The sequence below is a fragment of the Felis catus genome, chromosome D4 (assembly GCF_018350175.1).
Source record: "Felis catus isolate Fca126 chromosome D4, F.catus_Fca126_mat1.0, whole genome shotgun sequence".
In the NCBI taxonomy this organism is placed as follows: domain Eukaryota; kingdom Metazoa; phylum Chordata; class Mammalia; order Carnivora; family Felidae; genus Felis; species Felis catus.
The window spans coordinates 92,098,092-92,111,687 of NC_058380.1; the positions used below are offsets into that span (position 1 = coordinate 92,098,092).

The window sequence follows — 13,596 nt, forward strand, 5'->3', positions numbered from 1 at the left end:
CGCGCTCTCCGAGCCTCACCGGTGCCGCTCGGGGTGAAGGGACGTGACGTCTGTAACGGCCGCTCGCCCTTGTGACGCGCCCCGAGAGCCCGAACGCAGACGCGGCTCAGTCCACCGGACAGGGCGCCACCGCCAGAACCGGCTTCCTGGCGGCCCGCACCCGACGCCCTCGCCCTCTGGGTCCCTTGCCTGCCTTCTGCCTTCGAAGCAAGTCTGTCCCCGTGGGAAGGAGGGGGGCCTGTCTGGCCGTCGGTCGCGGACGGAGCTCGGCCGCCGGGGATAATGGCCCCGAACGCACCCACATCCTACTGGCCAGGGCCTGGCCAGGGTGCGGGGAGACCGAGGGGCCTTCTAGACGGGAGATGGTCCCGTGTGGGCCGAGTGGGAGGGAGGGGCGGGTCAGGGGTTGGCGGACGCGCTGCTGGCTGTGGGGGCGAAGGGAGGAGCGCAAGCTGAGGGAGGCGGTCAGCTTCTAGAAACGAGACGGGCCTCGCAGCCACAGGAAAGTCCCTGCGGACGCCACAGAGAACGGGAGGCAGGCGTCTCCGTGGTTTCCGCGTGTGGAGCCCACGCTCCACCGGCCCGTCCGACTTCACTTAAAGCCACCAGCTCAGTGACAAAATGACTCACATTAGTTGGAACTCTGGGCAGCGAGACCCAAGCGAGACCCGCATCCCTGCTCCCGGGCTCTGGCCTCGAGTGCGCCGGCGGGGAGGGGGGACACGTAGCTGGCGCCGAGGCCTGAGGTCGTCCATCCGCTGCGGCACGCACGGCTGCGCTCGCGTGCGCCCGGCCACCTGCCCTGCGCCCCTGAGTGCCCCTTTCCTGCAGAGGGAACGCGAAAACGGCTCCAACCTGGCCTTCATGTTCCGCCTGCCCTTCGCCGCGGGCCGTGTCTTCAGCATCAGCATGTTGGACACGCTGCTCTATCAGGTCAGCGGGGGCGGGAGGCAGGGAGGCCCCAGGACGCCCGGCCGGGAGCCTTCTCTCCACCTCCTGCCAGCGTCCCAGTCCCGGTCCCGGGCGTCCCTCCCTGGGTCCCGTCGACTCCTCTCCTCCCGGAAGGGTGCCGCCCTGGGCTCCGCTCCGAGCAGCCTCTGGGCTTCTAATCCCTCTTGACCAGCTGGACTGCGGCGGCCAGGAGGGGCTTCCCCGCAGGAGGCTGAGGGCGCCCGGCAGCCCCCGGGGTGCCCGGCCTCACTGCGGCCTCCCTGTCCGGCCAGTCCTTCGTGAAGGACTACATGATCTCCATCACCAGGCTGCTGCTGGGCCTCGACACCACGCCAGGCTCCGGCTACCTCTGCGCCGTGCGTCATGGGCTGGGCGGGCGGGCGCGCCATTCTTGGGGGCCCCGCGGCGGGCTCCCTGCTCAGACCACCGCTCGCTCTAGATGAAAATCACGGAGGAGGACCTGTGGATCCGCACGTACGGCCGCCTCTTCCAGAAGCTGTGCTCCTCCAGCGCCGAGATCCCCATCGGCATCTACAGGACCGAGTGCCACGTCTTCTCCAGCTCGGAGGTTCGGGCCGGGGGTGCTCCCGACGCGGGGGGCTCCCATACAGCAGCCCCCGGGCTGTGGATGCGTGCCCCTCCCACGTCCAATTCTGGGGATCCGGGCCTCTGCTGTCAGGCCCTTCCAGGGTCCAGGGCACGCGGCCCTGCGCGTGGTCGGGTGGCGGTGGCCCCCGAGTGGGGCAGGGGAGGCCGTAGAAGGAGGGCGGCCTGGCATGCTGGTCCCAGCCCACAGGGGGCTCAGGCAGTGCTGGGGCGGGGGGCAGGGGCAGAGGCGCCCACGGGCACCCAGGCTGCCCCCCGTTTCCTTTGCAGCCACATGACCTCAGAGCCCAGGTGAGTGGCCCCTCAGACTTCACGTCAAGGCGTGCTGACGTGTGCACCGTCCCGCCTGAACCCCCCACCCCCACCGCCCCGAGTCCGGAGGGGCACAGGGCCCTGGGCTCTGAGCAAGGGCCCGGTCAGGGAGTGAGTCCCCGGGATGCGTGGGCCGTGGCGCAGCTCAGGGCGCATGGGATCACCCCTCCCTTACACGAGGGGAAACTGAGGCCGGGGGTGGGAAGCCCAGGCTCCTCCAGCCCCGTGTGCCATCTCCGTGTCCTGCTGTGGCCCCCTCCCTGACGGTCTGGCCCAACCTCCACACCCTCAGCCCCTTCCGGGGTGCCGCCCGCACCCCACACCCATCCCGCGTCCCTGCTCTCCCCCGCCCTCCAAGATGGGGGAGACGGAGGTACAAGAGGGGCAGCACAGGGCCCGGTGGGGAGCCAAGGACACAAGGGCCCGGAGAGCTTGAGGGCGTTGCCCTCTTCCACCCGGCAAACTCGGGCAGACCCGGAGGCTGGCGGTCTGGGGCTCAGGAGGAGGGCCTGGGCCCTGGGGTCCCCCGGCGCGGGGCGGGGGAGGGGGGGCACACCTCCCCGTCCCCGTCCCGGCCCTCACCCTCCCGCCTCGGCCAGTCCCAGATCTCGGTGAGTGTGGAGGACGGCCCGGACACGCAGGACGCGCGGGGGCCCTGGGGCGCGCGGGCGGGAGGCGGCGGCGGCGGCGGCACCCACGGCCGGCACTCGGTCGGCGGGGACCCCGCGGAGCACCCCCTGCTGCGGCGCAAGAGCCTGCCCTGGGCCCGGAGGCTGAGCCGCAAGGGCCCCAAGCCCGCGGGGAAGGCGGCGGCCGCCGAGTGGGCCAGCCAGCAGCGGCTCAGCCTGTACCGGCGCTCCGAGCGGCAGGAGCTCTCCGAGCTGGTCAAGAACCGCATGAAGCACCTGGGACTCCCCACCACTGGCTACGGTAAGGGCCCGGCCACCCGCCCGCCACCGGGCCCGGGGCAGCACGGGGTGGACCGCGGGGCCCGTCGGAGGAGCCCCTCTGGCGCGAGGAGGGCGCCCCCTTGCGGCTCTGGGGCCTCGGCCCCTCCCAGGGGTTTATAAACCAGGGACCGGCGCGGACGGCCCCGGCACGCAGGACCGGAAGCGGTGGGGCGGGGCGGGGCGGGGCTCCTCAAAGCCAAGGGCAGGGTCCTCGCTGCGGGCGGACCAGCCGCCTCTGGGATCAGACACGCGGGGGTGCGCTGTGCTCTCGTGGAGAACGGGGGGACCCCGGGCCGCCCCTCCGGCGCCTTCCCAGCAGCCAGAGCGTAGGGGGCGCGTCAGGGGGCAGCTGGACGGATGGCCCGGTGCCGGGACGCCCTCCGTCGACCGCAGCGGACGCCACGGCCGCCTGCCCGCCCTGCTGGCAACACCGCCCCAGGCGTTAAGTCTTTGCCGGCAGCCCCCTTCTCTCTGGAGCTTCTCTTGGGGAAAAGCTCACGACCTTGACCACGGGCGGGCCCGGAAGAGAGCAGACCTTGCTCACCCTCTCTCTGGAGCGGCTGCCTGGCGGTGGGGCTGAGGGGGCGCCGCTCCCGCCGCTGCCTGTCTGCGCGCACGGCCTGCGCAGGGTTCCGCCCTGGGGACTCTGCGCCCCAGCGGGCGCCCGCTCTCCCCACCCTGCTTCGTGCCATGTTGCCTGGGACGGGACCCTAGAGCCCCCTCCAAGAGGGATCAGAGGCCGGAGTCTGGCAACCCCCGCCAGCCCCACCAGCCCCGCCCCCCGCTACACCGAACCTGCACGGGTCACCCTCGTCTCTCCCGGGGTCCCTGCCTGGTCGGGTGCTGCCACCCCTTTTCCGGGGCCCTGATGCCAAGGCTCCGGGCAGGGCACTCCGTGTGCGTCGGGCCCCACGGCCAGTACCCACACTCGCAGATTCCAGCCCGCTGACCCCCAGAGCTTGGCAGAGAAGGGACCCACCTCGCTTCCCGGGCGGCGGGCTGGCCGGTGCCCGTGTGGACGCCCCCGGGTGCTGCTGCCTGCCCTCCCCCGCTGTGCGGCCGCCGCCCGCTGCTTGCTGACCTCTCTCTCTCTCTGTTTCTGTCTGTCCCTCTTCCTGTGTGTTCCGTAGAGGATGTAGCAAATTTAACAGCCAGTGATGTCATGAATCGGGTAAACCTGGGATATTTGCAAGGTAATTCTGCTCCGGCTGCCGCACCAGGGGGCAGCCTAGTGTCCGCCCCGGCCAGGCAGGTGGACAGGACAGGAGATAGGACAGGGTCCCTGCAGGCGCGGGCTCACGTGCTCCCAGAGCAGCCCGTGGCGGGGACCTTGACAGCCCCCTCCTCCTCTGTCTGCGGAGGACGGACTGACCCCAGGAAGGCTCGTGGTTTGCGTGGCCCCTGGCGGTCACTGCGCGGCCCTTGGGCTCCCCCCCTACTGACCACGAGTTCAGTGAGGTCTGCTGTCCGCGTCTGTCCTCGCACACTGGTGGCTGCCGGCCCTCAGCTGGCCCCAGATGCCCCGCGGCCCTGAGCCCACCCTGCTCTGGGGAAGCATCCGGACAGACGTTCCCAGCCTGGGTCCCACCTCCAAACGTGGCGGGGCCTGCTGAGCCCCGGGCCAGCGGTTGGGCCGCCCCGGGCCAGGTGGACAGGTGACGCCCACACCCCAGCAGGGGCTTCAGGAGGGAGCTCCCTTTCCAGTTGGGACAAAGCCTGTGCATGCTCCATTTCTCATCCAGGGGCTCTGGTTTCCTCCAAGAGGTCACCCCGCAGCCCCCCAGATCAACCCTGGGACCCCAACAGAAGTCAGAGCAGAGTCTGGGCCACCGGCCCCGCTGCCAGAACCCCTTCCTTCCCCCCGGGGGCTCCGCGCAGCCCTAGGGAAGCCTCAGAGCCCGTGTGCCCAGGCGCCTTGGGGCGGCCCCTCCATACAGGGCTCACCCCGGAGGGGACACACCCAGGCCCAGGAGAGAAAAGCTCGTGGTTCACAGCCCCGTCGGGGCCCGGCCCAGCTGGGCCCGTGCTGGCGACTCCCTGGCATCTCCTGGGTTCGCGCCCTTTTCCCCGAACCTGACACCCGTGATGGTGGTCGCGGAGGGCCCACGGGGTCGGCACGGATCCCAGTCCGGCAGCTTCCACGAACGGTGCCCGGCTGCAGTCTTGCTTCCCCCCGAGGCTCCCAGGCAGGGGCGGGCTCACCTGCAGGGTCCCCAGAACTCAGTGGTGTTTACAGAGGCCCCTGCGTGTGGTCGCTGAGAGGTGCCCGCGGCAGGACGTACGTAACACCGGAGGAGAGGGAACCGCGTTAGCCGGGGCTGCAGGGTGGTCCCCGCCCCCAGGGAGGGCACCATCACTAACTGCCGGTACAAGTGTATGCCTCACCCTGCTCACCGCCTGCCCTGGAGGGTGGGTGCAGGCTCGGTGAGGTGCGGACCCCAGGGGACGGGGCCAGGAGTCACAGGCCCAGGTTGGGGACGGGAGTGGAAGGACCTGGCCTGCAGGGCTGGGGGGAAGGGGGTGCGAGGATGGGGTAGGGAAGGTGACTCTGCCTTTGCTCATTTGCCAGAAGAGCCACCGTCAGCCACCCTCCCCCCCCCACCCCCCACCCAGCACGGTGGTCACGGTGGAACTGACCTGTCCTGTCCTGGGGACACCAGGGTCAGCGACTGACCACCCCCCAGCCCCTGGCACTGAAGCTGGAGCCGCACCCCTGCCCACCCCCCCGCTCAGCCTGCGCCCCCCCCCCCACCCCGAAGCACACCACCAGGCCTGGCTCGGGCCAGTCCCAGGCTCTGCTAATTGCATCCACCCGGGGGGGGGGGCAGCAGGGGCCCAGGCCGGGTGGGGAGGGCCCCACGGGCCCCCCAGCAAGAGAAGACGGGCGCCCGGCTGTGGCTGCTCGGCCACCGAGGGGTGGAACCAGCCGGCTGCCCGGCCCCCACACCGACCTCTCCCCTTACCGTGTCCCGACCCGGTGTGCCTCGGCACGGCCAGCCCGCTGGCACCGGGATCGGAGGGTCTCCCCCGCACCGCCTCCCCTCGTGAGGCCCACTGGGGAGGGAGGCGCCTGCCGGGCCCGCGAGGTGCACCGACCGAGCCACCCTGCTCGCGGCTGGCAGCTTCCACCAGAGGGCCCCCGACACGGGCGTGGTCACCAGGCAGAGCAACTCGCCCTCCAGCGGTGGGAGGGACAGGCTGGGCAGGCTGTCCCGTTCCGGGGTGGACACGGCTGGCTGTGCATGTCCATTGGCCCCCCCCAGTCCCAGCCTGGGCCCCCGCCCGCCCCCCCACAAAGCTGCTGCGCTCGACCTCTGGCTGCAGGGGTCAGACTCCGCTCCGCTCCGCTCAGAACTTCTGGGTCCAGGGCCAAGACGCGGCCCCCCCGCTCCAGTGGCCAATCCCCTTAAGGCCTGCTCTGGGTCGGGAGGTGCCTTTAGACCTCACCACAGGGGTAAACGGAGGCCAAGAACCATTCGTTTCCCCGTCTGGGGACACGGGGCCTCTGCCAGGACGGGCCCACCCCCAGCCCTGCATGCGGCCAGGGGCCATCTGTGGCGGGACTGCTGTTTCTCCAGAGCCCACCCTCCCCACCGCAGGCTGCGTCCCCACGGCCACGCGTGAGCCGGAGACCGGGCCGTCCCTGCGCCCCCGGGGCCCCGCGGGCTGACGCGGCAGGAGCAGGTTGTGGGGAAAAGGACCAGCGTCCAAAGCGCAGAACTGAGCCGGGCGTGCGGGCGGCCTGCCCGGCGCGGGGGGGCGGGGTCAGGTGTCAGGGCGCGTGCGCGTTCGTGCAGGGGGCCGCAGGTGTGCTCCGTGCCTCTGCTCAGGGCCGCCACCTCCGTGACCGGTCCCGCGCGGGTCGCCGCCGGCCCCTCGCGGCTGACCCCGGCAGCGAGCCTGGACGGGCCGGGCAGACTCCGTGGCCGGGCCCGGCGGAGTGGACCGGGGCGGTGGCCGGCGGTGACCCGCACGGGGCCTGTGTCTTTGCAGACCAGATGAACGACCAGCAGAACACGCTGTCCTACGTCCTCATCAACCCCCCGCCCGACACCCGGCTGGAGCCCAACGACATCGTGTAGGTCCCGCGTCCCCCCACGGGCGCCCGGCGGGGGCGGGGGCGGAGGCAGGCACCCAGGGCTCTCCCCCTCCCCGGCAGGTATCTCATCCGCTCCGACCCTCTGGCCCACGTGGCCAGCAGCCCCCAGAGCCGGGAGAGCAGCGTCGGCAACAAGCTGGCCTCGTGGCACCCGGAGACGCGGGACGAGACGCAGCTCTGAGCCGGCCCGCGCCCCATCCCCACGTTGGCATGCATCGCGCTGCATGGAGCGCGGGGCCCCGGCCACGCCGGCCCGGCCCTCGAGGAGTCCTCCCACGGCCGTGAGGGAGGACCGTGCCTCCGCGTGCCGGGAGGAGCTGGCGGCGAGGCCTTTTTTAACCTGTTTTTACAGACCCATCCGATCCGCGTCCCCAAATGTACCGCAACTCGTGACGGGGCCCGGCTGCGTGGGGAGGGGTCCCGCCGCCCTGGCCGCGCCGCAGGCTGAGGCCGGGGTGCGTGGGGAGGGGAAGAAGCTGAGCCCGACACTCGTGCGCACTCACTCGCGCACACGGCTCACGCGGGAGCCGTGTTCTCACGGCCACGTACCGAAGGCCCGCTCACGGGGCTTGCCCGCGGCTCGCGTGTTCTGTGGGTCCCAGCTGGCCTCGGCCACACGGTGGTGAGGGTCTGGCCCCGGGGGGCTCCCGGCCGGTGAGCTCTCCGGCCCCGTGCGCTGGGCACAAGAGGGAAGCCGTAAACACAAGAAAGTTGCAAGCGTCCAGCTGGGCCGCGAGACCCTCCAGAGGCCGGGCATGCTTGGGGGACGTGGAGGGGCCGGGCAAGACCCCCGCAGGGGCCCGAAGACACCTGAGAGTTCCTGCAACCAAGGCCTCGGTGACGAAAAAGGAGACAACGTCCTTCCCCTCTGGTTTTACGTGACCCGTCGCACCCCGGCCCCTGGGCGCTGGGCGTTGGGCAGGGGCGGTGCGTTGGCACAGGGTTCCACGCCCATTAGCGCCCGATGGAAGCACAATTCACCGCGGGATGCTGGCCCGGGTTTTCTCCCCAGCAAGGGAAGGAGCCTGGGTGGTGGCCGTTGGTGACAAGCCGCCCGGGTTCCTTTGTGACTGTGACAGGTGTTGCACGGTCAGTGCTGGAACCTTCTATTAAATGGATGCTTTCTGCAAACGTGAGGGTCGTGTGTAAGCCATTTCCTCCGCGGCCCCACCCACCCGGTCGCACCCCACCCCACCCCACCCGGACCCCACGGGGAAGCCCCCGCCCCGAGGAAGGGCCACTGGCCTGAGCCAAGACCAGGAGGCGTCGGGCCGGCCCGTGGGTACTGGCCGCTGGGAAGCACGGCTGGGGCGAGGGCTCCCTGGCGAGCGGCCCGGCGGGTGTTGGGGTCCCCTTCAGAGGGTGGGGCCGCCCCAGGGGGTGTGCACCAGCACAGGGGCATCCAGGTTTGGGTCCTTCATGTTCACGGGGAGCACCCCACGACGCCGGGTGAAGGGGAGGGGTCAGCACGGCCTCCGGATGGCGGCAGCAGGCAGAGGGGCCTGCCCGAGGGAGGGCTGTGACCCCGCACCAGTTCCTCCCCGGCGCCCGTTTGCCTGGGACACGCTGGCCCGGTGGCCCCCAAGCCCTCGGTGTGTGGCAGGGCAGGGAGGGCGGGCGCTGTGGACTGGGTGGGGGTCGCCCGGGGCCCTGGACAGTCCGGGCCGGCACACCGTGGGCCCCGGATCCGTGCCAGCGGGTGTCGGCGGCTCACGGGGCCCTGCCGGCTGGCATCCCCTCCCATACCAGCATCCGGCCGCAAGGGACCCAGCCTCCCCTCCTGGAACCCACTGCCCGGCTCCCTGAGGGAGCGGAGGGGGAAAGGACGCTCCCCACCACCAGGACCGGGAGGGGCTCGGGGCCTGCAAGTCTGGGGTCACCGGCACAGGTGGCGGGGACGGCACCAAGACACGGGGGGCAGGCTTCCCAGCAGGGGTCCTCAGACACCAGCGGACGCGCCTCCTGTCTTCTTCCCGAGCCAACACAACTGCCCGCGGGGGGGCGCTCCAAGTCCGGGATGGCAGCCCGCCTGCCTGGGGCTGGGACTGGGCAACCCCAGCATTCCCGGCCCCCAGGGGCAGCCGGCCGGCCAGGACCACCTTCACCCCCAGTGAGGCCAGCAGGAGCCCGGGGACACCCAGAGTGGGGCCGCTAGCCCAGGACCATCCACCGACGGACCCGGGCCAGGCCGGGCCCTGTGGGCGTCTTCCACGGGCACCCACGGTGTCTCTGGACCCTCTGCCTTGCCCTGGTTGCAGAGCACTGAGCTGGCGGTGAATGCCACCATCAGGTGTGGCCTGACCGTCCAGCCTGGCCCAGGGCCCGGGGTCTTCGGGGGAGGGGCCACCCCCGCCCAGGGCGCTCTGCAGGGGCCCCTGCCTCAAGGGGGCAGTGGGCACGGCCTCTCGGCCACACAGGCAGGCTCCTGGGGTCCCCCGGCTCCACAAGTGGACCCCTTCTCAGAGGGGCTCCTCAGAGGGGCTTCCCGGGAGGTCTGCAGAGTGCCTGGCTCCCGGGTCCTCACAGCCACTGGCCCTGTGCTTCTGGGGTCCATCCGGGGCTGTGCCGGGAGGACTGCTCGCCCAGGCCACCTCCCTGTGGCCCCGCCCCACGTCCAGAGCCCGCAACTGGGCATCTGCCACAGCCCCCATTCTGTCCTATCTCAGGGTCCCGGCCCTTCAGGACAGAGGGGGTCCTGGGACGCTCCTCACCCACCTGGGGCTCTGAGGTGGCCCGGGGCGGGGAGGGGGGCTTTCCGAGGGGAACCCCTTCCCCTGGTGCCTCCGTGAGAGCTGGTGCTGACATGCACGGGAGGCACCGGGCGTCTCAAAGCCCCTCTCCAAGCCTGAAAGACAGGACAACAGCACAGGCACCTTTGTCCTTGGTCCCCAAATCCAAACCCAGGAGTCAGCTGATGGAGCCACACACCATCTCCAGAGACTTGCGCCCGGGGCTGTGCTCCACCCGTGGACTCACCTGGCCGGGAACCCACCTGGGTGACCCGGGGTCTCCCCAGCTGTGTCCTGGCCACGCCCCGCGGCCACTTGCTTCCCTCCACCGCCCCCCCCCCCCCCCCCGCCGCCCTTCCGCTCAAAACACTTTCCCATCGGCTTGTCCTCCAGCCCCCTCTCTGGGCTCCAGGACCTGTCATCTGCTCCTCCCTGCGTTTCTGGGAGGACTTTCTCATTTCTGCAAATAACGATCATTTGGGTTTTACCTTTTACTGACCTCTTAAAAAACAGCCAGTTATTTGACCCGCAAGACGACTTTATTTGGGAACGGACGCGTGCAACTCAGAACAAGCAACCTATGGCGAGCCCCGGAGCTCCAGGGCGCAGAGCAGGGGAGAGGCGGCCGCCAGGGGCTGTTTCTCCTCCCTCCCTCCCGCGGGCTCCCTTCCTCCTTCCGGGCTGAAGCCGAGTGCTGGTGCGCGGGCTCCCCCTTCCGGACGCCGCCGGTGACGCGCTTCCGGTCTCCACGCGTCACACCTCCTCGGTCCTTCCGCTGTTGCCACGGCTCAGGTGTGTGGTGAGTCCTTGGCTGGCTCCTGGGGCCCAAGGCCGCCTGGCCTCCGCCCCCCGACCCAGACGGGGATCCTTCCAGCGTCCCAACCGCTAAGCGTGGGGTTTGCCGGAAGTCTGGGCAGGTGCTGCCAAATGGCACGAGTTCTAACTGCAAAATGTGTCGTGAACACGGACCGATGGCCGCCAAGTACTTTCCCGTAGTGTCTCTTACGCTTAGTGTGAGTCGCCCCCCGACGTGGGCACGTGTGCACTCCTGACCCACCAGGCACGGTGCTTACCGTCCCGCGCCGCCGCCGGGTTGGCTTCTCGGCTTCGGCTGGCCCGCGGCACGTGCACTCAGCGGGGACAAGCCGACCGCGGCTTCCTCTTCTCGGGCTTCTCCTCGCGTTCCGGCACGCCGCCGTGCTGTCACCGGCCGGCTCTCCTGTGGCGTCTTCCCTTTCGGCGGTGTCCACTTCTGACACGCGTCTCTCCCTTCCCCCTTTTACTGTTCTTTTAGCCTCCCCGCTGAAAGCTCGTGTCGCTGGTTTTCCATCTTTCTTAACGTTTTCAAAGTTTATCTACTTCCTTAAGCCATCTCTACCCCCAACGTGGGGCTCGAACTCACGACCCCAAGACCAAGAGTCGCCCCCGCTCTTTCTTAATTTTTAGCAAATACGTTTAAGACTACAAATTTCTGAGGGTGGTTTTGGGGGCACGTAGGTGGCGTCGCACAAAAGTACGCAAGCCACTCTTGGCGGGGGCACCTGCTCTCCCAAATATCAAGACTCGTGACCAGGTCACAGGAAGCGACCGGGGGCAAGGTGCCGCAGAGAGGGACAGGTGGACGGGGTGCTCCCTCCTGTCGCCGCAGCGGCTGCGGACGCGAGCTCCCCACCTTCACAGTTCCGTACGTCGGAGCCACGGGGCCGGTCTCCCTGCGTGACGCCCACTCCCTCCAGGAGGCCCCCGGGGAGGGAGGGTCCGCTGCCTGGCCCCTTCCTCTGCCGTCAAAGCCCTTCCGCTGCTGCCGCATCTCTCTCTCCCGCCTCCCCCTCGCACCTCTGAGGACCCGTGAGCACACGGGGCTCACAGGACAACCCGGGTCGCCTCCCATCTCAAGGTCGGCTTCCTTACCCCTTCCACCCCCCTGCCACCCAGCAAGCCCAGTCCCAGGGTCTGGAGAGGAGGCCGTCACTCTGCCTCCCACGTGGACCGAGAGGCCAGGAGAGCCCATCGCGGCTGCGTCGCGGCAGAGGCAGGATGCCGGGGAAAGGGGCTGCGGAGCGCTCCCAAGGGCTCTGGGTCCTCAAGCTCCTGCAGAGAACGGGGACCGGGCTGCTCCCTCCTACGTGGCCAGGAACGCCGGCTCCAGGTGCACAAGGACCCAAACGCAAACGCCCAGGACACAGGCTGCACAAGTTCATTTCCAAAATACCTTCCTAAAGTCCTGGTAGCTCTGATGAGAACCACGGCAACTAGGCCGCATGAACCTGAGAAACTTGTGTGGATCAGGACACCAGACAGTGAAAAGCCACAGGATGGGACACTTGTCCTCGTCTGTGTGTCACCTCTCAGAAATTCACCTGCCGGGAATTAATTAGAAAGAGGCAAACAACCCAGCAGAAAAACAGGCAAAAACATGAACAGGCATCTTACGGGAGGAAAACCGAAATACCCAGCAAAGACGTGAAAACACGCTCTGCTTTCCTGTGACCAGGGAGATGCGGAGTCACAGCACCGAGAGCGGCCGTGGGAAGAGCCCGCACGCCAGGGGCCCGCGACCCCTGAGCTGTGCAGACTCGGCACTGGCGGGGGCACGGAGATCTGGAGCACGCCAACGTCCTCCCCTCGAGCCCTGGAGACCCCGGGCTTCCAGGCCCGTCTCCCCACGCAGTCTGCACTGCATCACCCAGGCCGCTTCGTGGGTCTGACATGCACTTGGCTCCGCCCCCCACCCCCAGCGTCCCTCAGGTCACACGGGTCTCAGCCGCAGCGCCGTGGCCCGGCCTAGCTGGCCGCACTTCAGACAAGGGTGCCCCTGGAGACCACTGACGCCCCTGTACTTCCTGCCCCTGCAGCTCCACGAGGGCTGGACGCGTCCCGTGTGCGGCATCCACACCTGTGGGCACCCGGGACGGCGGGAGCCGTGTCCCTCCGCGAGGGGAGAGACGGCTCCCGGCGCCCGTGACACTTGGGAGCTATTTACACCTTACGCTTTCACCGAAGCCGTTAGGTTTTAAGTAAACAAAGTCAAATTTAACAGCGTGGCAAGCAGGGACCGTCTCACTCAGTGAATCCGTTTCCAGCCCAGGCGAGGAGCAGAGCTCCGAGTGGGCCGCGCCAGCCAGCGCCCGCTCTGACTCGGCGGGCTCCAGGACCCGCCCACCCTCGCGGGAGGTCCCGCTGCCCCGGCCTCGCATTTCGGGCGGAGCCTGCCGTCCGCACCCCGATCCTAGGCGACGGTGTGCTACCCCTGCAGGCCTTCGAGACGAGCGGTGCGTCACCAGCTTTAATTTAGGAGCAAACAGGTCAGGATCGCGGCGTCGCCGTCAATAACCGGGTATAAACCCTCAGACTGAAAAAACAAACCCATGTTAAGAAAACCCAGCCTCTAGCACGGTTTCCAGATGTGCGTTCCGGAGCCTAGTACGGAAGGACCGGAGCCTCCGCCGCGCTGGGCCGGGGAGCGGGAGCGCCATCCCTCGGGGCCGGGCCGGGAGCACCGGGAGGTGGCCGCGGACCCACGGCGACCGCCTGCCGCCACACTGCCCCGGGGCCGGTTCAACGTCAACACGGGACAACGCTCCACGGGCCAGAGGTCCCCACGCACGGAGGTTTTTGCAGGAAGTGTCAGTACCGTTGCTGCTTCCTGCAAAACCAGGCTGTCCGTCCCCGGAGCACTGACGCCGGGAACAGCCGGGAGCTGCTTACACCGGGAACATCACCCGGTGGGGGAACATCACCCCGCACCTCCTTCCCACTCTCTGCTTCTTCGCTTCCCCGTCCTACCGAGGGCGGTTTTCGCCGGGTCAGCCCCAAACGCTCACTGCCTGCCGCGCGTGCCCGGCACAACGTGGAGCCCACAGGCGCGTCGGCAGGACAACCGGAGCACGCCCAGATTCTCTGGGGGGCCACCCCCTTTTCGGCAGCTAAGGTCACTTGAGGGCTGTTT

General features: G+C 69.4%; 1 protein-coding gene across 12 annotated transcripts in view; it reads left to right on the forward strand.

Annotated features, from left to right (window-relative positions):
- Nucleotides 1–8,054, forward strand: part of KCNT1 (potassium sodium-activated channel subfamily T member 1) — a 49,891-nt gene extending 41,837 nt beyond the window's left edge. For 3 of the 12 annotated variants that reach the window (XM_045043418.1, XM_045043417.1, XM_045043420.1), the window contains exons 24-31: nt 832–933; nt 1,224–1,307; nt 1,391–1,519; nt 1,828–1,848; nt 2,469–2,799; nt 3,950–4,012; nt 6,813–6,897; nt 7,271–8,054. In XM_045043418.1, coding sequence (XP_044899353.1) covers nt 832–933; nt 1,224–1,307; nt 1,391–1,519; nt 1,828–1,848; nt 2,469–2,799; nt 3,950–4,012; nt 6,813–6,897; nt 7,271–7,544 — 1,089 coding nt within the window. In that variant the 3' untranslated portion in view covers nt 7,545–8,054. Of the gene's footprint in view, nt 1–831; nt 934–1,223; nt 1,308–1,390; nt 1,520–1,827; nt 1,849–2,468; nt 2,800–3,949; nt 4,013–6,812; nt 6,898–6,978 lie in introns of those variants that run through there. The other 9 variants (XM_023243066.2, XM_023243059.2, XM_023243060.2 and 6 more) reach the window with 5 other exon arrangements.
- The last annotated feature ends 5,542 nt before the right edge of the window (nt 8,055–13,596 follow it).